Raw genomic sequence first — 22,620 nt, 5'->3', positions numbered from 1 at the left:
TTTTTTTTTAACTCTTCTACCTTTGACCTCGAATGACGCCACGGCAAGCCCCGGCAACCGTCCCCGCCTCCGGAGGCAAAAGCGGATCCCGATTGGCTAAGGGGAAAGCCCAAGAGGCGGGTGTCTCGCCTTTTATTGGCTGGACTGTTATTTACCTCGGGGATGTTGCGGAAGAAATGGGCGTGGCATTCCTTTGGAGGATACTACATTTTCCGGCAGCCTTTGGGTTTCCCCTTGGAGACGCTTAAGAAAGGACGTGAATGCATTGTGGACTTCTTCTTTTTTGTTCGTTGTGCAATAAAGGGAAGGATGGAGGTGGGGAAGTTAGAATGGGACACGTTTGATTCTGTTCATCTGGGGCTCCATCAAAACCAAGACTTTCAATTTCTGTAATCTTTCTGTAATCAATGTGAGCTGCTCTGTGTGTATGCGAGGAAAAAGCACAACTCCTTGGGAATAAGTCGTATTACCTGGGCTCATTGTCATCGGGTCCTCTCCCGCGATCTGAAACTGAAATGGACTTCCATTTCTCTCCCTTCTGCCCCTCTATTTAGCACGGTCCCCCACCCCGCCTATTCTCTGTCTAGCTTATACACCTCTTGCCCATGCTAGCAGGATCGCCCCGACATTAGCCACACTAAACACACCTCAGTGCAAGTGGAAATTCATTTAATTTAGTTTGTCACTCATGTACTAGATAAAGAGGAATAAGAATAAACATGAATAACAACACAGGAAATGGGGACAAATAAATGGGGACAGGGACGGAAGGCACGCTGGTGTGCTTATGCACGTCCCCTTACAGACCTCTTAGGAATAGGGTGAGGCCCATGGTAGACAGTTTAAGGTTAAAGTTACTGGGTTTTGAGGATGTTCATTCCAGGCATTGACCACTCTGTTGCTGAAGTCGAATTTTAAGTTTGGAGCAGTTTACTTTGAGTTTGTATCTATTACGTGCTTGTGTATTGTTGCGGTTCAAGCTGAAGTAGTCATTGACAGGTAGGACAATGTAGCAGATAATTTTGTGTACTACGCTTAGGTCAGATGCTAGGCAGCGTAGTTCTAGGTTGTCCAAGCCCAAAATTTCAAGCCTGGTGGCAAAAGGTATTGGAGCAGAACAGAATTTTACTTTAAGCTCTTAGTTTCTGGGTAGAAAAGTCTTAAATGTATAGCTGGAGAGAGGGCTACTGATGAATATGTAGAGATACCTACATTTATACATGGGAATCAGTTTGGTGCAAGGTAATGATTAAGGTACCAGGCTAGAGACTTGAGTTCTAGTCCCATTTTAGGTCTGAAGCTAGGTCACTTTGGGACAGTCACAGTGGTGGGTTCTGGATCCCGTGGCAACCGGTACAGTGCAATGGGGCTGGGCATCCACCACATGCATGCACGTAGCACGTGTGCAGCGCACGCATGTGTACTTACCACCTGTGATGCTCCGCAATGCTCCAGCTGCTTGGCGGAGCATCGTGCAGGCCCCGTATGCTGCGTGTGCGAAAGCCCTAATCGGCTCAAATACAGGTAAGGAGGCTGGGCAGGCGGGAGGGCCCTCCAGAGCACCGTACCGGAATAGTACCTGGTGCTTTCAGCAGGCACAGGTACATCTGTACCGGGGCGTACTGGTCGTATCCCACCACTGGACAGTCACTTTTGCTTAACCCTAGGAAGGAGGCAAAGCCAAGCAACTTCCCCCAAAAAATTGGCAAGAAAACTGCAGGGAGTCATCCAGGTAGTTGCTAAGAGTCAAAAGCAGACTTGAAGGCACCTCCCCAAAAAGTATATATGCATAAAATGTGTGTGTGTGTGTGTGTGTGTGTGTGTGTGTGTGTACTTTTTATTTTCTTTTTTACTCTCGGCTATTCTTATTAAAAGTATTTTCTATGTTTTATTTCCATTCAATCTCAATCTGGAAATGAAAATAACATTTCCTGGATCTGGTCAAGTGGATTCTAATCCACAAAAACCTCCCGAATTACTATAATGAATATTGATTTGTTGAAGTCCATGATACAGTTTTTGCTGTAACATATTCACACAACAGGGATGCGTGGCTCAGTGGCTAAGACACTGAGCTTGTCAATCAGAAAGGTCCACAGTTTGGCAGCTCAAATCCCTAGCACCGCTTAATGGAGTGAGGTCCCGTTACTTGTCCCAGCTTCTGCCAACCTAGCAGTTCGAAAATACTTAAAAATGCAAGTAGAAAAATAGGAACCACTTTTGGTGGGAAAGTAACAGTGTTCTGTGCACCTCCGGCATTTAGTCATGTCAGCCACATGTCTATGGAGATTTCTTAGGACAGCGCTGGCTTTGAAACAGAGATGAACACTGCCCCCTAGAGTCGGGAATGACTAGTACATATGTGCAAGGCAAACCTTTACCTTATTCACAAAGAGCCAACACTTGGACAAATGTTTCTTTTTGTTTTTATAGATAACGTGTTCAAGGGGCACCTGGATCATAATTTCTTTGACACTGTCAAACTATTTCGTTTATACCACTGTACTTTAGCTCAAGGGATTAATAGTTACTTAATATTAATTTAAATAATGCCTCCATGAGAATCTCCAGTTTAATAAACACCAAGAAATGCAAAGTCATTGCAGTGCTCATTCATACACTTGGAAAAAACTCCAACATGTGTGTCCTTCACTATCTTCTTTTTAATCTATTGATCCCCACAAATTGTTTCTAAAATCCCTGTAATCTGTTTGAAAGCTGCATAAGACTTATGAGCTGTCAACAGATTCTTCTTCATTTGTGGAAAGAAGCCAAAAGTGGGAAATTGCCTTCTGCTTTGTAGGTGTTAAGTTCTGGGAGAAGAATGGATGTGAGGACAGAGTGATTTCTAACAGCCCTTTATTCAATACTGCCTGTGAGGCAACTGAACTCACTGGCTGACACAGCTCCTTTGATAGGGAACTGCTCAGCCAAACAACCAATCAGGAAAGAGTATTTTCCTGCTTCCATAGAGGACCAGAATGAGAACGTCAACTGACAACTATACACAATATACAGTACATACTAGCAGGTATCCCATAACACTTGCTTTCTAGATTGTCACAAACGTAATATTTTGAAAATCACACTTCAAAGGATTTTCAAGCTCTGATGAAAGGATCTCCCTCACAGAAGGAGTTTGCTCACATAACAGCAACTGCCTCAAGAGAGGCAATGGGGAGTAACTCAGTTCACATAGCAAGCAAGCTTGAAGAACTTGTTCATTTCTCTAATGTTGTCTGAACATATCCTGAAGTTATGATATGGGCAACTACCAAAGAAGCAATTTTTTTCCAACATTGTGTAATTCATAGTGTACTCATATATTAAAATGTAAATAAAACTGAATAAAAAAACTAAATTAAATTAAAAATATGACAAGGCATATGTGCATATTGACTAGTCCAGGGGTGTATAACTCAAGGAGCTGGAGCTGGCCCATGGGGTGCTTAGATCTGGCCCGCAGGGATGCCCTGGAAATAGCGATGGACCCCCATGCGGTGCCCCTGTCAGCAAAAATGGAGCTTGGGAGGGCCATGGGTGGCCCTCCTGCACTCCATTTTTGCTGGCAGAGGGTTGCAGGAGGCTGTCGCAGCTGAAAACAGAGCTTAGGAACATGTTTTCACTGGCAGAGCGCTTGAGCCACCACAGGCACCACAACATGAGTGACATTGAAATGGCCATGCCCACCCTGGCCACGCCCCTCCCCCCAAGATTAAACACAACCCTAATGTGGCCCTCAATGAAATCAAGTTTGACACCCCTGGACTAGCCCATTCCAAACCTGCAGTCAAGTAAGCATGACCTGCAAAGCACAGGTGGTCCTCATGTATTGACCATTTGCAGTTATGACAGTAATGAACAAAGTATTTTTATGACTAATCTTCATATTTATGACCTTTACAGGTCTGTAAAGGAAAGCTGAAGTAAAAACATAAGCACAGTCCAGGTTTCATTTAGCAAACATTTTGCTTAACAACTGGTCCCAATTGTGCTTATTGAACAAGGACTACCTTTATTAGCTATTAGTTAGGAAAAGCGTCTCTCAAGATTTTTCAGTAGGTTACTAAATGGACTGAAAAACTAGTCAGCATTACGTTTTATACTTGTGAAGTTAGCAAAAAAAAAAGTTAAAAGATCAGAAATTAAATGAGAAAATGCAAAATAAATTCCATTTTCTTTATTGAAGATTGGAGTTTCCAACTAAGCACATGGTGCACGTTTTCTGATACTAGCTAGATTTAATTTCTGCAAGTATTTGGCAGTTGACTTCAGAAGGTCTTTAGGGTCAGTCACATCAGTGCTGATGAGCTGAAGATCAGAATCCATAAAGGTCTACTGACCTTCGGAGTAAGTGGAAATCTGAACAAAAAAAGGTGGATTTATTTGATCAATCTAATTTCCATTGCTCTTCCCCTTCTAAGTTTCTAGCCCTCCAAGAAAATATAAGACTTAGTCCATTTAGTGTAGCAAACACATGCATAAATTTACAACATGGCTAGGAGGACAAAGGCCCAAAGGTATGTTGCCTGTAATACCAGAAAAATAACAGCCATAAGGCCCAGATAGCCTGATCTTTCATTAATCTGTCCAGTTCCCTTTTAAATTGGTTAATTTATCATGAGATGGCAGCAAATTCCACACTATTAATTTTGCAACTGTAATGCAAATCTCTGCCAAATTCTGTGTAAATCTTCATACATACAAGCAATTGCTATACCATAAGGAAACCCAATGATAATTTCACAGTATTTATTAGATAGGTGTTAACAGGAAATTAAAAGGAACCTTTGCAATGATGTTCCCATTTCACAGGAGTAAAATCAGCACAAAATCATATTTTGAATGCAGAGGAACCAGACTCACTGCTAAGCACCTGTAGTTGAAGCTCCTAGAGATACTGCAGATACTAAAGAACCTCTGTATATAAAAAAAAGTTTTATATAATCATATATATGTTCACTAGTACAAATAGATTCAATAGCTTCATTTACTAATCATTATTTAATCATTGTTAATTGAATTGATCTAATTGGTTGACTGTTGTTCCCTGAACTGTGCACAATCAATCATATTTGAGCTTAGAATAATGTGCAAACATTGTCAATGAACACATCCTCTAAGGGTGGAAATGATCACAGTACAATAAGACTCTAAATGAACTAAAGAAATTCACAAAAGGAAACTTTCTTTTCTTTTTTCTCCCCTTGTATAGACTAGGATACATACTCAACAACTGGAGATGAATTGAGGAAGAAAATTATGCTTAATCAAATTTGTAAGGCCATGGGAAACATCTTTCAAGAAACAGTTTGCTAGTGTACTAATCTACTTCCAGAAGTTCAAACTCATATTAGCACTTTTATTTAAGAAATGTATTTATGAAAATTCATATAGCCATTCAATTCACACAGAGCAAAATTCTATATCTCCAAAATATCAGACATGCCTTCCTCGTGCCATAGCCCCAGAGCAGCTACAGATTTCTTGAGGATTGCCTTCTATAACTTTTTCATTTTGATATTTGGATAATAGTTACCACCTGATCAAGATAATTATTGAAAATTCTTTCCAGATCCAATGATGAGGTATTAACCAGGAACATCTATTCTGTATAAACCTAACATTTTGGAGTTGTGGGTGTTGCAGTTTACTTTGGGTATTTATATGATTTAGAGCCAGTTTGGTATTATGATTAAGGCACCAGGCTAGAAAGTGGGAGATGGTGAGTTCTACTTATTCCTGCCTTAGGCACAAAAGTATCTGGATGACCTTGGTCACACACACACTCAGAAGGCAATTATTTATGAACAATTATTATAGAACAATTGTTTCTATGGATTCTCTTTATAATTAAAGAGCCGAGGTGGCGCAGTGGTTAAATGCAGCACTGCAGGCTACTTCAGCTGACTGCAGTTCAGCAGTTCGGCTGTTCAAATCTCACCGGCTTAGGGTTGACTCAGCCTTCCATCCTTCCGAGGTGGGTAAAATGAGGACCCGGATTGTTGTTGGGGGCGATATGCTGACTCTGTAAACCACTTAGAGAGGGCTGAAAGCCCTATGAAGCGGTATATAAGTCTAACTGCTAATACGGTATGTAATTGTAGGTGACTCCCTTCATAACCAAGAGTTATAATCTCTCAAGAGTCCCAGAACTGAAAATATTTTTGACAGTGAAATCTGTTCAGCTCAAAAGCAAATGACACAAAAGATGGAATACAAAATGGGAATGCCATTGTTCACTGTTCAAAAGCCTTCCTCAATAACTTTTTTCTTTAAATTGATCATTACCCGGGTTTTTAAAAAAAGTCTCTTCACGTCAGTGTTGACTCATGATGATTGCCTGGACAAGATTTTCAGAAATGGTTTGCTATTGTTTACTTTCTGGGTCTGAGACAATCCAAGATCATCCAGCTAGCTTTCATGCATAAGGCAGGTCTAAAACTCACAGTCTCTTGGTTTCAAGCCTGATGCCTTAACTCAGGGGTATCAAACTCATGTTGTCACAGCAGCATCATGTGATGTATTGGGACTTTTACCCCCTTTGCGAAACTGGGTGTGGGCGTGGCCAGTGTATGACACATTCATCCTGTGGGCCAGGAGTTTGACAGCCCCGCCTTTGTTGTTGTTAGTTGTGAAGTCATGTCCGACTCCATGGACAATTTTCCTCCAGGCCTTCCTGTCCTCTACCATCCTCTGGAGTCCATTCAAGTTCATACCTACTGCTTCGATGACTCCTTCCAGCCACCTCATTCTCTATCATCCCATTCTTCTTTTGCCCTCAATCGTTCCCAACATTAGGCTCTTCTCCAGTGAGTCCTTCCTTCTGATTAGGTGGCTAAAGTATTTGAACTTAATCTTCAGGATCTGGCCTTCTAAAGAGCAGTCAGGGTTGATCTCCCCAAGGACTGACTGTTTTGATCATCTTGCAGTCCAAGGGACTCACAGGAGTCTTCTCCAGGACCAACATTCAAAGGCCTCAATTCTTTCATGCTCAGCCTTTCTTATGGTCCAACTTTCACAGCCATATATTGCAACTGGGAAAACTATAGATTTGACTATACGCCCTGCCTTAACCACTGCACAAAACTGGCTCTCTAATTTATTACTAAGCGATCATTAAAACATTGGGAGGACAGTGAGAAATAGCATTCAGGAACAAGCATAGGAAGAGTCCACTTCCTTTAAAAAATGTTGAATTACCAAAGATTTCTGATGGGCTATGGCTGCAGGAACTGCTTACGTAATTATAGTTAAGAATAAGCAGCCTGTTAATCCTCTCCTTTCTGTAGCTACCTGGAAAAAAAATCCTGAAAATCTCTGGAGATTTGGGGGAAGTCTCTGCAAACTACCACACGTTATTCAGGATCAAAAAATATCTCCCCCAACTTTTTTGTGGAGGGAAACAAAGGTCTTGAAAAGGAGGGATGATCATATGACCTTACATTATCTTGTTTCAGAAAATTGCTCTTATACCAGTTGAGGAATCATTCCTACAAACAAACCATCAACTCTCTACAGATACTTTGCAGAACAGAGAGCAGGAAAGTTCTTCTTTAACTGGTTCCAAACTTATTTATTTTATGTAGTATACAGTAGATAATCTTTCTGACACATTTAGAAGTGTAATATATGTAAACCACCATTCTTGGTTCCTTGTCTAGATCTTAAAATATTTCAAGTTAATTAAGATAATATTGGTTCCATTTTTATTTAGGTGTGAAAAGTCTTTATATATATATATATACATACATATATATTGGATAACTGTACAAATAACACAATTCCATTTAAACCATAAACAGTTATCACCACAGTTGAGTGCTATCAAATATTTTATTTACAAAACAATTATTAAAACGCCTGATGCCAGATTTTCTTGTAATATCTTACCCATAGGGTAATAAGTCCACCATAATTACTAGGTGCTTTTTATATAATACAGAAGTATAACACCCTATGTTAATAGTTCTTCTACAAAAAAATTCACAAAGAACTATGAATTTGACCAAAAATACCAATGAAAAATAAGACTCAAAATTACAATTTCCCCTTACTTTACATAACACAGAATAGGTTTAAAAAGGCACAACTTTGAAATGTGTATAAATGTAAGGAATTGTCTTAGCAAAGGAGCCCAGGACCAGGCGTTATAAATTGGTTGTCATCTTTTATGATAAGTCTCATACATAGCAATTGCTTTCTTTTTGCTCTCATAAGGTTCTTATCATAGCAGTTGTCCTATAGGAGTCCAAATAACCCTCTTCTTGGATGTGTTTGTGCTAATTTCCATAGTCCTAATGTCCAATATCAAGACTTTGATAGATAATATTTAGGGCTCTTCCACACACCCCAATGGACTATCCAACTTCTAGCTATCCTTTAGATCAGTGTTTCTCAACCTTGGCAACTCCTAACATGTATGGACTTCAACTCCCAGAATTTCCCAGTTAGTATACCATTTCTCTAGATCACCATATTGGTTTACCAGCAACTTCAGCGAGAAAGAAGACCTAAAGATGTGTTTTCCATCCAGGGTCAGATTGAAAGCAATGTGAAGTTATGGAAGGAAGGATTTTACTAAGGCTGATGTTATACATCCAGTAGAAGCAGATGTTTTTTCCTACCTGGTCTTTACAATACACTTCTTTTCTTTCACACATACAGTAATGTTCTATAGAAATGGGGCAGCACCCCTTGTAATTAAGGATGCATTATGTTTAATAACAATAGAGTGATATAAATACTGATAACATAGTACAAAACACAGTAATTTAAGGCAGTGATCATTCAATATTACACATCTTTTCTTTAAGGTGACACTTATTTGATCAATGGGAAAGTGCACCACGATATAAAGGTACAAGTGAAATCCACCTAAACACAACTACCGTAATGTGCTGCTTTAAAAAGCCTCAAATATCATTAGAAACTCAGGGCAACAGTAACAACTCTGGAAAAAAGCAAGTGGAGGTTTTTAAAAAGAGACAAAAAACTTATTTCATTTTCCTTTAGTAAAAATTTGCTCATTCCAATGTGTTTTCCTTAAAGATCATTTACAACGTTTCAGTGAGAAAATATGGATGCTAATCAAACACTGCATGTCAAATATCTTTACAAATCCCAGATATATAAGCCAGTATTGTGATCACTGCATTACATGTTGCGTTGCATGAAGTCATTACTTGTCTGCCATGTGACACATCGATGCTGCAGGAGAAACTATGAAGAGCAGTACAGAAAAGGAAGGAGTTATCTTCCATTTTCTCTTGATTACCCTCCCTCTCAATCTGCTTTTTTAAATTTGGACTGCCTACCTTCCACCAAGAAGCTAAAATAAGCATGTGGAACAAGCATATGAAATGGGAAATGAATATTTACTTAGGGGGGAAGCATTGATATCCTCCTTTTGCCTGCTTGTAATACACTTTAAAATCTTATCTATTTTTTTTAAACAGAAAAAAAAACCCCAGAAGCAATCTGGTTTTAACCCTGGGCTTATTTCTGGCCCATAGGAAAACTGGGTGCTTCTCAGTCAACACTTCTAGCTGTTAAATTGTGTAGGTTGATAATGGTAAAAATGCTAAGCCATGCGCTGAAAAAGAAAGCATGTCCTCCTTACTGTAAGATCTCCCCTATCTATCTTGAGGGACTAGACATTTTTAAACTGTATTAATAGCTGCATTTGAAGGAGGGTTTCAAGAAGCTAACTCCACACAATTTTAACACACAAAAAAAATGGACTCAAGACAGGAAAATTAGAGGATTCTGTTTATGGTAGCTTAGTGTGATGTAGATTATTAAATCAAGACTTTTTTTTTTGATGACCAGACTGGATGAGTTTAAAATCCATTATGCTTCCATGGTGTGCTGAGGAACATAGGCCTGTCTGATGCAGATAACTTCTACTGCAATTGTAGGTTTATGAACAAGCAAAGCAGATGGAGAACATTCAGTGATAATTGAAATGACATATATTAGGGCAGATTTTATCATGTGGAGAAAGACACACAATGAAAGACACACCTTGGCCTACATAATGCTAATAGCAGCACTAAAACCTTGCTTGCTTGGAGGAACCATTGCACTGGCCTAGAGCAGTAGAGCATGCCATGCTTATAGTCACGTGCCCAGGAGATTTCCCATCTTCATAGTCATTACCAATGTTCACATAAGACTTCTGTTACTCTACTAACAGGCATAGACCATTTTGTCTGTGTTTTTTTTTAAATTAAATATGTAGGATTGATATTATTACCAGTCGCGTTTATTTTGCCCATCCTGTGGTTGCTTCCCCATTGATGTAGGCAAAGCCAGGAAAGTGTTGCATGTGCTCATATTCAGAATTTCTCCGTGTGGTTAACGGGGTGTACATGTCATTGGAATTTCCATATCTTGTGGAATGCATTGGTGGACTTGTATAGCAAGGGTTTGCTGAGGGCACCTCCGGCCAGCGAGGTGTAACTGGAGATGGATGCAATCTTGGGGTGCTGCTCATCAAGCATGGCTCCATCCGTGAAGACGGGCTATTGAAAGGGTACTAAAGACACAAAAGTATATTGTCAAAACATTTGTCATGCAATTACAGTTCAGATTCCTCTGTCCCTCCACCCCCCCCTCCACCCCGAAAAAAAATGCAAATTCTGACAGAGCTGTCTCCTTAACTTTTTATGGTGGGAAATATAGAATTATAAACATCTGGGAAAACAAAGTTGGCCTAGGATTTTTTAACCCAGGACACAATAAATCTATCCCTTCTCCATCAAATCAGCAAGCACAAGATAAATAATAAAGGTTTGCTATTACAATTAATATAAATATAATAAAATAATAAATAAATAAATATAAAATAAACATTCCTCTCATTGTATCACAAACTATCACATATTGTACAATTGTATGCAAACATTTAGGCACACATTAAACACTGAATGTTTTAATGAATTCCTAAGTGAAAAGTTCCTGATCTTGTAACTAAAGTTAAGGTGAAAAATCAAGCAAATTGGAGGAAGATGTAAATTCTACTATGTGGGAATAAGCGTTGATGTGAAAGACGTTTTTTCATTCACAGTTTCCATCTTTACTCCAAAGCCTTTTTGCTCCAGATTTCAGGCCTACCTGAAACCTATATCTCCTCACTTAAAAACCATATTCTTTATTTGGAAACAGAGAAAGGCCTAGTTTAAAAAGAAAACATTTTCAATCACACATGTTAATATTTGATGAGTCTTTTCTAGAAGGAAACCTTACATGGATTTATTTTTTTTGCTGAAAGAAGAAAAAATGATATTATAATTCACAGGTTGAGGATTAAAAAAGTTATAGACAAAGTGAGGGCTTGAAGGAATTTGCATGACATATAGGAGGGAGGATTGTAGGGTTGTGTTTGTTGACGAGAAGGACAAAACTCATATTTCAGCCCCCTTTTTTTCTTTTCTGTTTTTTCTTTAGATTTGGCTTTTAATGTATATAAAAGTCTTTAATGTATATAAATAACTTCTTGTATCGTTCATTGAGGCATGACACAATGCATAATACTGGGGCAAGACCATGGCTTCCTAGACCATGGTCTGCATTACCTGGGGCTTAATTCTGGTCCGAGAGGCCAGCCTTAAAATATCAAAGGATCGGCCTGAGGTGCCTCTGCTGGCCAAAATGGGCCACAGTTTTCAGTCTCCATGGCCTCCTGCAGGACTCTGCCGGCAAAAAACAGGCTCCGCGGAGACACCCTTTTGGCCGTCAAAGTACTGCAGGCGGCCATGGAGACCGAAAACGGTGGCCCGTTTTGGCCAGCAGAGGCACCTCAGGCCGATCCTTTGATATCTGGCCGCAAAGTACTGGAGGTATCTTTCCTATCTTCTCCCCTCCTGCTTGTCTCCACCCCCCCGGGCCTTGGAGAACTACCATGCTGATCTGGCCCGCAAAGAAATCCAGTTTCACACCTCTGACCTACGTGAAAGGCTACTGGCAAGGGACAGACTGCACCTCACAAGAACTGGAAATAATATATTTGGAAAATGACTGGCTCATCTTATCAAAAGAGCTTTAAATTAAAATTGAAGGGTGAGACTGGCCAATCTTAATGACTTTTAGAACCTAATGCCAACTAAAACCACTAGATAATCAATCACATAAGGAAGTAGGCACTAAAAAGAAAGAAGAAATAAAAAAATAAAAACACAATGAAATAGAGAGAGATGGAAAGGATGGAAATCCCGGTTACAAAGTAGGAGATATAAGGAACGTACCAAAGACACATAAAGGACTGAAATGCCTATAAACCCTCAAAATTTAGGGAGCAAACAGGGTGAACTTGAATTATTAGTACATGAAGGCAGATACGATGTAGTTGCCATTACTGAAACTTGGTCGGATAAAACTCTGTCTTCTCATTGGCAGTGCAGATTGACAGACAAGAAAAGAGTCTCCTTAAACATGGCCATGGATACAATGATCCATCATTCCCCATTTTATTAACATTCTGAGGCAAGCAAGGCCAGACAAAAAGAAAGGGCTAATAAACAACTGTAAAAACAAGGGGAACAGGGACACAGTGAGTTGTTTCTCTGTATAGCCAGCCCGGTCATTCCCCTCCCCCACTCCCCATTGATGCAGCTGCATTTATGAATATGTCATGAATATAAGAAAGAATAATTGCTGGAAAATAATATGCCATTGCAAATATGTAGTATTTTTTACAATAAAATCTGTGATGGCTGAAACTCCAGCATGGAAAGATTTGTACGGGTAGGTCAGCTAATTGCAAATGAGTCAGGGACTTTTTTTCCCCACTTCCAGTGAAGAGACTATTGAGAAACAATATTTTTAAAATCCGCCTTGGACCCTGCCTGCCTATTAACTCCACCAGTGAAGCATCTATTCAGCCTTGTTGGAGTGTCCAAGGCTTCACCATCTGTGCGGATGCCTGCCCAAGAAGCCTCAATCACCTTTCACACTCCGCATCCGGTTTAATGAAGGGTGCTTAAGCATGCTGATCTCAAAACACTGGGGCCTACTGATCTTTGCGTAGTATAAAGGCGATGTTTGTTGGAGAGCTCTTGACAGGAAATTACCATTTTCTGGGTCAACTCACTTGCCTTCCCCATGCTGTTGAACCTTGACAAGAAACACTGGCCCCTTTAAGTTGGGGTGACTTTAAGCTGATGGTTGTTAAGGCCCTTTCTCCCCCAAATTTGAAATGAGCTCTAGTTCTTTCCTGTTATTGTTTTAGAAAATGCTATTTTAAGTTCTCCTCCCGCCCAACCAAGATTGGGTTCTTGAAGATCAGGCTGAAGAATAATTTCTTTCTTCTTATCCTTCAGCTTACTGGTTGATTATGCAGAATTTAAGGTGTCTCTCTTCAAAGCAAAAATATTTTCCTTATGAATGCAACCCTTAACATGATAAGAGTTGTTTTCACGTTTTAGAGAATCTGATATAAAGCGAAATATTGCTTTCAAATATTTAGCCTTACAGAGTTGTAATATATGTCGCTGGTCTTTTAAAAATGCCCATTGGGTATGGAATGTATGTTGTAAAATCAAGACAAAATACAGATTTTTTTTTAAAAAATGATGTTTTATATATAATATTACAATCCTTGTTTTCCATGTCAAATGCTTCTCCATCTTTCACTTAATGTACAATATCATAGGATTATTGAAATTCAGACTGAAACCAAATTTATTGGTGAATTCAGAAGGCAGCCATATTGGTCTAGTGGTTAAGGCAGCAGGCTAGAAAGCAGAAGATTGTGAGTTCTAGTCCTGCCAGGCATGAAAACTGACTGGATGACTTTGGGTCATTTACTTTCAGCCCAATTCACCTCACAGAATTGTTGTGGAGAAAATAGCCAGAGAAAGGAATATTAGATATATTTGCTGCAATAATAACAACAATAACAACAACAATAATAAATACAAGTCAATTGTATTTGTGAACCAGTCAATTATATCAATGGTATTTGTGACCAATCTTTAAATGTTAACTTGACTGAGTTTCATGCATAATGAATAAAAGAAATGATGATGATAATGATGATGATAAAAACAATGATACCCATTGTCATCGGAGCACTTGGTACCATGTCCAAGAATTTTATAAAACACATCAGGAAATTGCAGCTTCCTGCAATAACACCAGCAAAACTGCAAATAACTGCACTACTCAGAGCATCGTACAACTTAAGAAGGTACTTGGTTGATACCTAAGATGCTGGCAGCCACCCGTATCAACCATTACCACCAGTCAATGGTATTTGTGATGCATTTTTGAAGGTTCAGTTGACTGAGTTTCATGTTTAATGAATAAAGTATATAATAATAATAAAAGTGGGATTACAAAATCCTGCTCTAGTTCAGGATACAGTCCTCTACTGTCCTGTTACTACCCTCTCTCAGTGCCTGGAGGCTATGGGAGCCTAGGTGTATGGAGCCCCCGAGATCCGGGACTTTGCCATCTTTAATTCTGGATGTGGTTGCACTACCCCAGATGGATCCAGTCCGCAAATTAGGGGTTCATGCACACATTTGTGAACTGGTAGGGAAAGTAAGTGAATACCACCCTTGATGGGATACAAATAACTCAACAAGGTGAAGGATGCAAGTGCTCTGAACCTAAGAGTTTTCCCATCCATGCTCCATTTAAAGAAAAAAAAATCTTGTTTTGTTCACAATTATTTTATTCTGCTCAAAAGCAGTAAACCACTGTGGAAAATAAAATAGGCACACCAAACCTGGAGGCCTCTGAAAGTCTCTGAAGGTTAATTGTTTACTGTTCATAAATATTATAAGAATATAGCCTGCAGTTGTCAGAACTTTGTCAATTTTCTTATCAACTAACAAACTTAAAAGCAAATGAATAATCAAACACTGAGTGGGCACATGTGAAAAGGGGCAGAGTTTGATCTTGTGGCCGCAGCTACCACCCTGGTTTTTTTTAAAAAATAACTTCTTGTGGCTGCCATGATGGATGTTTTATTTAACCCAGGTGTCCCAACACTCAGGGCTCTCAATGGATTGGCTTTGTTCAATGGCATGCCAGAAACTGAGCCCTGCAAACAAGTAAAACCCCATTCACGGGATGCAGGCAACACACAAAACCAAGCCCCATCCAGTCTGCAGAAAAACTTCTCTCCATGGAACAGGTCCCTGATGCCCAAAAGGTTGGGGGGGTCACTGATTTAATGTAATGAGCTAGGAAATTGATGGGGGAGGGATTGACACTGACCTGTGAAGAGTTTCTGTGATAAGCTGAGTAATGGAGGGGTGCAGAAATAGTGCTGTCATGTGGTAAAGATGGATATTGGCTCTGCATTGGGTGGGAGTGCTGGTTTCCGTAAGTACCATAGTTGTAACTTCCCGTGTACCTGGAAAAACATAGAAGAATCTTGGAAGTGTGTTTCATACAATAATCCCTTCCCCAAACTGAGGCTAATTGGAAAAGTTAGTTTGGTTTAGTGGCTAAGGCATCAGGCTACAAAGTCAGGTATTGTGAGTTCAGGTCCCACTTTAACCATGAAAGCCAGCTGGATGACCTTAGGCCAGTCACACTCTCTCATCCCAACCCACCTTTACAGGTTTGTTTTGTGGAAAATAGGAGGGGGAAGGGGTGTTGGAGATGCCACCTTGAACTGTTTGAAAAAAATAGTAATGATATCAATAGCACTTGGATTTATATACCACTTTATAGTGCTTTATAACCCTCTCTAAGCAGTTTACAGAGTCAGCATATTGCCCCCAACAATTTGGGTCCTCATTTTACCCACCTTGAAAGGATGGAAGGCTGAGTCAACCTTGAGCTGGGTTAAGATTTGAACTGCCATCTCAGCAGTCAGCAGAAGTAGCCTGCAGTACTGCACTCTAACCACGGTGCCACATAGCTCCCATGATGGGATATAAATAAAACAATAATTCAAAGGGGCAACGCTAAGGATGGGTGTTGTATGCTAATGATTACCCTTTCCTCTGCACAAAAAAAAAAGTATTAACCTACCCATGCTCTTCTCTGTGGTGATAAACAGGTATCCTATGTGTCACAGATGAATGAGGGACGTGAGGACTTCTCATGCAAGGCAGCGGTTGAGAGTTTTCAGCAGGTGATCCAGCAGCTGTAGTTACAGTATACGTGAGAGACCATGTATAGGACTGCATGGCCCCTACGTAAAGCAGAAAGGGTTAGTTAGCTTCAATATCACTTTATAATCTCCACTAAAATCAAATGCAGGATGCTCTGTAGATTTTGTAGATTCCAGGAGGAGGAGGAGGTCTTAAATTTTCAGGGTTGGATACTCCTGCTTTAAACGATTCAGTTTTAGGAGCGCAACTGGGGTCAGATTGAGGAAGACATGATTACAAATATAATTGTAATAGTTAGCTTTGTCTCCTATCAGATTCCAGGGTGGTTTACATTTGCAAATTGTTCCCAGAAGATGACTGAATAGGCCTGGTAGCACAGGAGTTGAAAAATGGCAAAGGCTAGAAGTATTTACCTTCCTCACATTAATATATAATTAATTAGTATACTCATTCCAAACAGTCTTTCCAAACCTTTTCCTTTAGTAAAAGTGGTAATCAGGACTTTATTGTAGGCATTTGCAAGTGGTATTTACTTACTCGCTAAGGCCATTTTCATTACCAAAGAGAAGGAAATTTTGATTGCTGCAACTCATAAATTGCATCTTACCCTGAGGTAAGATGGGCAGCCAATACATTTAATAAATAATGAATAAAAAGAATATTGTAGACTGGAAAATCTGTAGAAAAGACTAACCAAAATGACCAAGGATGGGGATAGGGCTAGAACAACAGAATACCAGTGATGGGAATTTGTTTCCATGTTATTTCTTTCCATTCCAAATGTCTTTTTTCTGTGCTTATCTCAGAAATACATCTGGTTTTCTTTTAAGATTCTTGGAATAATTCTTCTGCAAAAACTGAATGGAAGAGAAGCACTGTACAAAAAGCAGATTGGGCCACTTGCATTTATTAACATCACAAATCTTTCTCTTCATGTGCAAGTCCAGTTTTCCTATCGTTTGCAAGTGTACAGATATTAGGTAATTATGAGTTGATGCAAAAACACCAGTATATTCTTTAAGAGTTGGGTTATGGTACTTGGGCTACAAAAATTCAAAGCTGGGATGTCAGGGGTGTGTTCATCCATGTGAGGCTGTGTGAATCTGAATGGGGAGGAACAAACTCACACTCAATCCTAGCCTGAGTGGCTATGGATTTTTGTCTCTCTAGGATTTTTGCTCTTTAGTCCTAGATGATTGGTGCACAATCTTGGGGGTCATCTTACCTCAATAACTCAAAGAATATGTGGCCACTTTAAACAAGACAGCCATTGTCTATCAACTAGAGGAAAAGAAAAGGATTACCCAAGAGTTCTATGAACAATTATATAGAGAAAACCAAAACTATACAAAGGAAGGAATACTACAAGATCTGGAAAAGTCAGATCTGCGAAAGATACCAGAGGAAATAAAAGATATGCTCAATGAAGAAAGTATCAGAGATAATTGAGAACATACAAGGACAAAAGAATAATAAAGCTACAGGGCCGGATGGACTGCCAGCAGAAATATATAAAGAATTCCAGGTTATGCTTGTTCCAACGCTGTTGGAAGTTTATAAGGCTGTGTTGAAAGAGGCAAAGATACCGTTATCATGGACAGAGCCTAACATTGTATTATTACCTAAGGTGGACACAGATCAGATGTTTATACAAAATTACAGTCCAATCTCATTGCTAAATGCAGATTACAAGATTTTTGCTCTGATATTAGCAGAATGGTTGAAAAAAATCCTTACAATGTTCATCCACACAGATCAAAATGGATTCCTCCCCAGAAGACAAATTAAAAACAATATGAGAATTATGCTGAACATTCTCGAATATTATGAAGTGCATAATGAAAAACAGTTTGCACTATTTTTTCTCGATGCCCAAAAGGCATTTGATAATGTGAACTGGGAATTTTTGCATCAACAATTAGAACACATGGAATTTGGGGATAAATTTATAAACATGATTACAGCAATATATACAAATCAAAAAGCCAAGGTAATAATTAATGGTGAATTAACACAAAGTATAGCAATTCAGAAAGGTACAAGACAAGGTTGTTCTCTATCCCTGTTGCGGTTTATATTAACCTTAGAAGTTATAGCTAGGAATGTACGTAAAGAGGAACAGATAAAGGGACTAGAAATCAAAAAGGAACAATTTAAGCTACAAGCTTTTGTGGACGATCTAGTTTTCGTGTTAGAAGATCCTATAAAGTCTGGTATGAAACTCATTGAGGAATTGACAGAGTATGGGAAAGTAGCGGGTTTAAAAATAAATATGACAAAGACTAAAATGCTGGTTAAAAATATGACATCCAAATTGAAAGAGGGGTTAACAAAGAAATTGGGTATCCAAACTGTCAAAAAAGTCAAATATCTAGGTATACATTTATCTGCAAGGTGTTGTCCATCAAAGAATACAACTATACTAATTTGATCAATAAAAATAAAAAAGATTTAGAAAAGTGGAAAAACCTACAATTGTCCCTGATGGGTAGGATCGCAGTCATAAAAATGAATGTATTACCAAAATTTCTTTTCCTATTTCAGAATATTCCCATTAAATTAGAAAATGGTTTTTTTAAGGATTTGAATCAATTGGTTTCGAAATTTATTTGGCAGGAAAGAAAACCAAGAATAAAATTCTAAGCTATGCAAGACATTAAGGAAAAATAGGATTTGGCGTACCAGATTGGGAACTTTATTATACTGCGGCCACCCTAACATGGTTAAACGAATGGACAATGTTGAAAAATAAAAGATTACTCAAATTGGAAGGCCATGACCTCCAAGCAGGATGGCATGAAAAAGGATCTGCACACAAATATTTCAATAGACATTACATCAGACAGTCCCTGTTATTAATATGGAACAAAATTATACACAACTATTATACCAAAACAACCATTTGGCTATCTACGATGGAAGCATACATACACCCAAATTTAATTAATATGGAAAATATAGTTACATATAAAGAGTTATTGAACAGACAGGGGGAGATTAAAACTAGATTAGAATTGGCATCACAAGGGGTACAGGTAGAGTGGTGGTCCTATTTACAGATACAATCAAGGTTTGCACAGGATAGGAAGAAGGAAGGTATTGCCAAAGATTACACAACATTAGATAAACTTTTGATACAGACAGAAAACAGATTGATCAAAGTGTTGTATAGATTTTTGTTGGAACATAAGCTAGAGGAGGAACATGTCAAAGAAACTATATATATAAGACAAGACAGCCCTTGCCAGCTGTGCTCATTTCTTGATCAGGAGGCTGTCTAAATGATCACTCATACCTAATTCCCTCACAGATAGATCACAATACTGTGCTTTGCATGGGACTATCCTTGAAGACCATTCAGATGATGTAGCTCATACAGAATGTAGCAGTATAGCATGCTTTGGGCATGCCTTGGTGTGTTTATGTAACAACACTATTCTGAGAGCAGCACTGGTTGCCAGTTAGCTTCTGAGTGCAATTTAGGGTGGTTATGACCTATGACCTATGAAGCCCTTCCCAGTGTAGGGTCTGGTTATTTGAGGGACAGTGCTGTCTCCCATGGTTTTTGCCCATTTGGAAAGATTGGATAGATTCAGTGTCCCAAAGGTGTTTCAAGAGGCAAGTGGACTTTCTGGGTTTTTTTTTTCTTTGAAGATGTTTCTTTCCCTACCCAGAAAGTCCAGTTGCCCCTGAAAAAACACCTTGGGGACATCTGTGACCTGGATGACTGAGACTCTCCATAGACAATGTAAGCCACACAGAGTTGCTTAGAATTGGGTAGAATCTAAATTTCATTAATAACTCGATCAGTATATCCCATCCCTAATCTTCCTCCAGTTTTATTCAAAGGATTTGTTATGGCCTTTAAAATAAAAATGAACTTTGCAGCCCTACGCCTAATAATTCACCGATGCTACTGATGATTGCATAGTCTTAAAAAATTCTATTTTCATCCTGTATAAAATTGGGGTGAAATGAAAATTTCTTCCTCCCTTCTTCCTCACAGTTTTAGGTCAACATTATCCTTTCAAAAGTCTACAAACAAGCACTTCTTCTTAGCCTTACCAACCTGTGGTGGTTGCTAAGCCAGCATACTCTGGGGACTGACTGGTTATAGGAGAGGGAACGGATGGAACATCCACTGAGGTGGCAGATTTCGCTGGAGAGAAAGCAACAGGGGAGGGACTCGATGGGACAGGTTCTGCCACTATGATCTCTTCTCGTACTTCAGCTGCAGCCAGGAGAAAAAGGAGTAGAAAATATAAACATGAGAATTATATCCCAGCATTCTTTTCCCCCCTATTCATTATTCCCCTCCCACAGGATGCAACCACCTCTTCAATAAAATTATAAATGAATATGGCAAGCTCTTAAAACAAACTTTACTTTATCTCAAGGCACTTTAGTACAAACATCTGTCATGCCTTAAGACAGGGATGTCAAAGTCAATTTTATTGAAGGCCGCATCACAGTTGTGTTTAACCTCAGGAGGCCGGAGCGGACGTGGCCAGCTTGACTTCACTCGTGTCGGGGGCGCCTGTGGTGGCCTGAGTGCTCACGCAGCCCTCCTGAACTCTTTTTCCCTGGCAGAGGATTGCAGGAGGCCGTCACAGACACCTAAGCTCTGTTTTCGCTGGCAGAGACACTCTAGGACGATCCTTCGCTGTTTCCAGGGTGGCCCCCTGGGCCAGATTGAAGCACCCCATGGGACGGATCAGGCCCTCGGGTCTTGAGTTTGACACCCCTGCCTTAAGTGAAGCTTTTCTGGTGGGCCAGTCTTTCTCTCAGCCCAACCCACCGCACAGGGCTGCTGTTGAGGGGTAGGGGAAAAAGGAGGAGGAAGGAGTATTAGTGATGTTTGCTGTCTTGAGTTATTTGTAAAAATACTAAAGGTAGGACAAAACATAAATAAATAAATCAACAAACAAATAAAATTGCTAAAAATGAATATTAATTACTGATGATATACATAAAATAAATAAACCTAAATCAAATGAATTAAATTAATTTTCCGGAGTGCTTAGTGTAAATAATATAGTGGAACCAGTACATGTGCATTGAGAACATCTAGAATGGGAAGTCTAGGTTCAGACAGCTGAAGTTAACTGCCCAAACTATCTGGATATAACAGGAATTTAAATGTAACACAATTGCAATGCATCAAATGGGAGACAACTGGTGGGAACTGAGATGTTCTGGGAATGCTACTGCACAATAGCAGCTACTTTTGAGAGTAATTTGGAAGCAGCTGCGATTTTAATGTGCCTTTCTGATCTTCAGGGAAGGACTTGTTGCTATTTTGCTAAAGTGGGAGAGAGAACTTTGTATAAAGCAGTCTTTGGGAAAGTTTGGTGGCCACTCTTGATAAGTCTCCCCCTTCTGTATGATGCATCAGCTTATTAGCCTATAATGCCTTTCGCAAAAGGCATTATGCAAATATAAAAATTATTGAATATCAAGTGTGGCAGTAAAAGAATTGAAGATGATAGTTAGGGAAGGGAAAATCCCTGTGATAACCCTCTCTCCCTTGGTGCCCTAAACACATCCTTATTTTGCTGAATGGTTAATCCAGACCTGAAACAAGGCTGCAGATGCGAAACAGGAGTTCTCTGCTCTTCAGAGATTACATAGGGAAGTTGACACACTCTTCTACTTGGAAATCAAAGTTTTCTGAACTTTCTATGAAATAAGTTTAATAGTTTCTAAGGTTTCAAGCCTGCAAACTCAAGGGTTACCTTTGCCCTGATTTAGACAAGATAAAGGGAAAGCTCTAGAGGTGGGTTCCTACTGGTTCAACTCGGTTCGCCCCTGTTTGGCTGAACAGGTAGTAACTCAGCTGGACAGGCGTCCAAACCAGTTTTATCGGCGGTGCCATAGGCACTGCCATTTTGTTTTTTTGTTTCTGCACATGCATAGATGCAATTTTTTACTTCTGCATATGTGCACGTAGCGTGAAGCGCATCCTTGAGTGAACTAGCAGTAGAAGAAGCTGTAACCCACTCCTGGAAAGCTCATATAGTATAGTCTTTTGATTTATAAAACTTTCATCTAGCCCACGGGTGTCAAACACATGACATCAGATTGCCATCATGTGACATTTTGTGACATTTCCCCCATTTGTGGAGCTGGAGTGGGCGTGGCCTGTGGGCGATGCCTCCAAATCACGGGCTACCAGTTTGACACCCCTGATCTAGCCCATAATGTTCACTGGTGCTTCTAGACCAGCTCCCCGGTCTCTAACAAAGATGTAGTAGTTCTTTTTATCTGCAAAGCATCTTTGTAACTATTGAGCGTTAACCCATAACCCAGAGTACAGAAATACAAATAATGGGGAATTGTATTAAGTCAACACCAGTTAAATTTCATTATGACTTATTATAATGTGTGAGCATAGTCAGGCCTAATCAATTTTTGTCATTTGTACCACACACAAAAGTAGATGTTCCGTTGCCACATTTTTTCAACTATTCTAACAATAACAAACACAGATAAACATAGGACCATTTGGGGCGGATTGATGTCACTTCCAGACCTTGATGTAACC

At 39.5% G+C, this 22,620-nt stretch overlaps 1 protein-coding gene across 1 annotated transcript in view; it reads right to left on the bottom strand.

Moving 5' to 3' along the window:
• Positions 1-10,267: 10,267 nt before the first annotated feature.
• The window catches only part of RFX4 (regulatory factor X4), a 56,673-nt gene continuing 44,320 nt past the window's right edge, over positions 10,268-22,620 (bottom strand). Inside the window, exons 14-17 of the mRNA XM_032222001.1 lie at positions 20,146-20,307; positions 15,994-16,156; positions 15,229-15,367; positions 10,268-10,540 (exon numbers count right to left, since the gene is read on the bottom strand). Of these exons, the coding sequence (XP_032077892.1) occupies positions 10,268-10,540; positions 15,229-15,367; positions 15,994-16,156; positions 20,146-20,307 (737 nt within the window). The remainder of the gene's footprint in view (positions 10,541-15,228; positions 15,368-15,993; positions 16,157-20,145; positions 20,308-22,620) is intronic.

The sequence above is a fragment of the Thamnophis elegans genome, chromosome 7 (assembly GCF_009769535.1).
Source record: "Thamnophis elegans isolate rThaEle1 chromosome 7, rThaEle1.pri, whole genome shotgun sequence".
In the NCBI taxonomy this organism is placed as follows: Eukaryota; Metazoa; Chordata; class Lepidosauria; order Squamata; family Colubridae; genus Thamnophis; species Thamnophis elegans.
The sequence above is the reverse complement of the archived record's forward strand: the minus strand, read 5'-3'. Positions and strand labels throughout refer to the sequence as shown.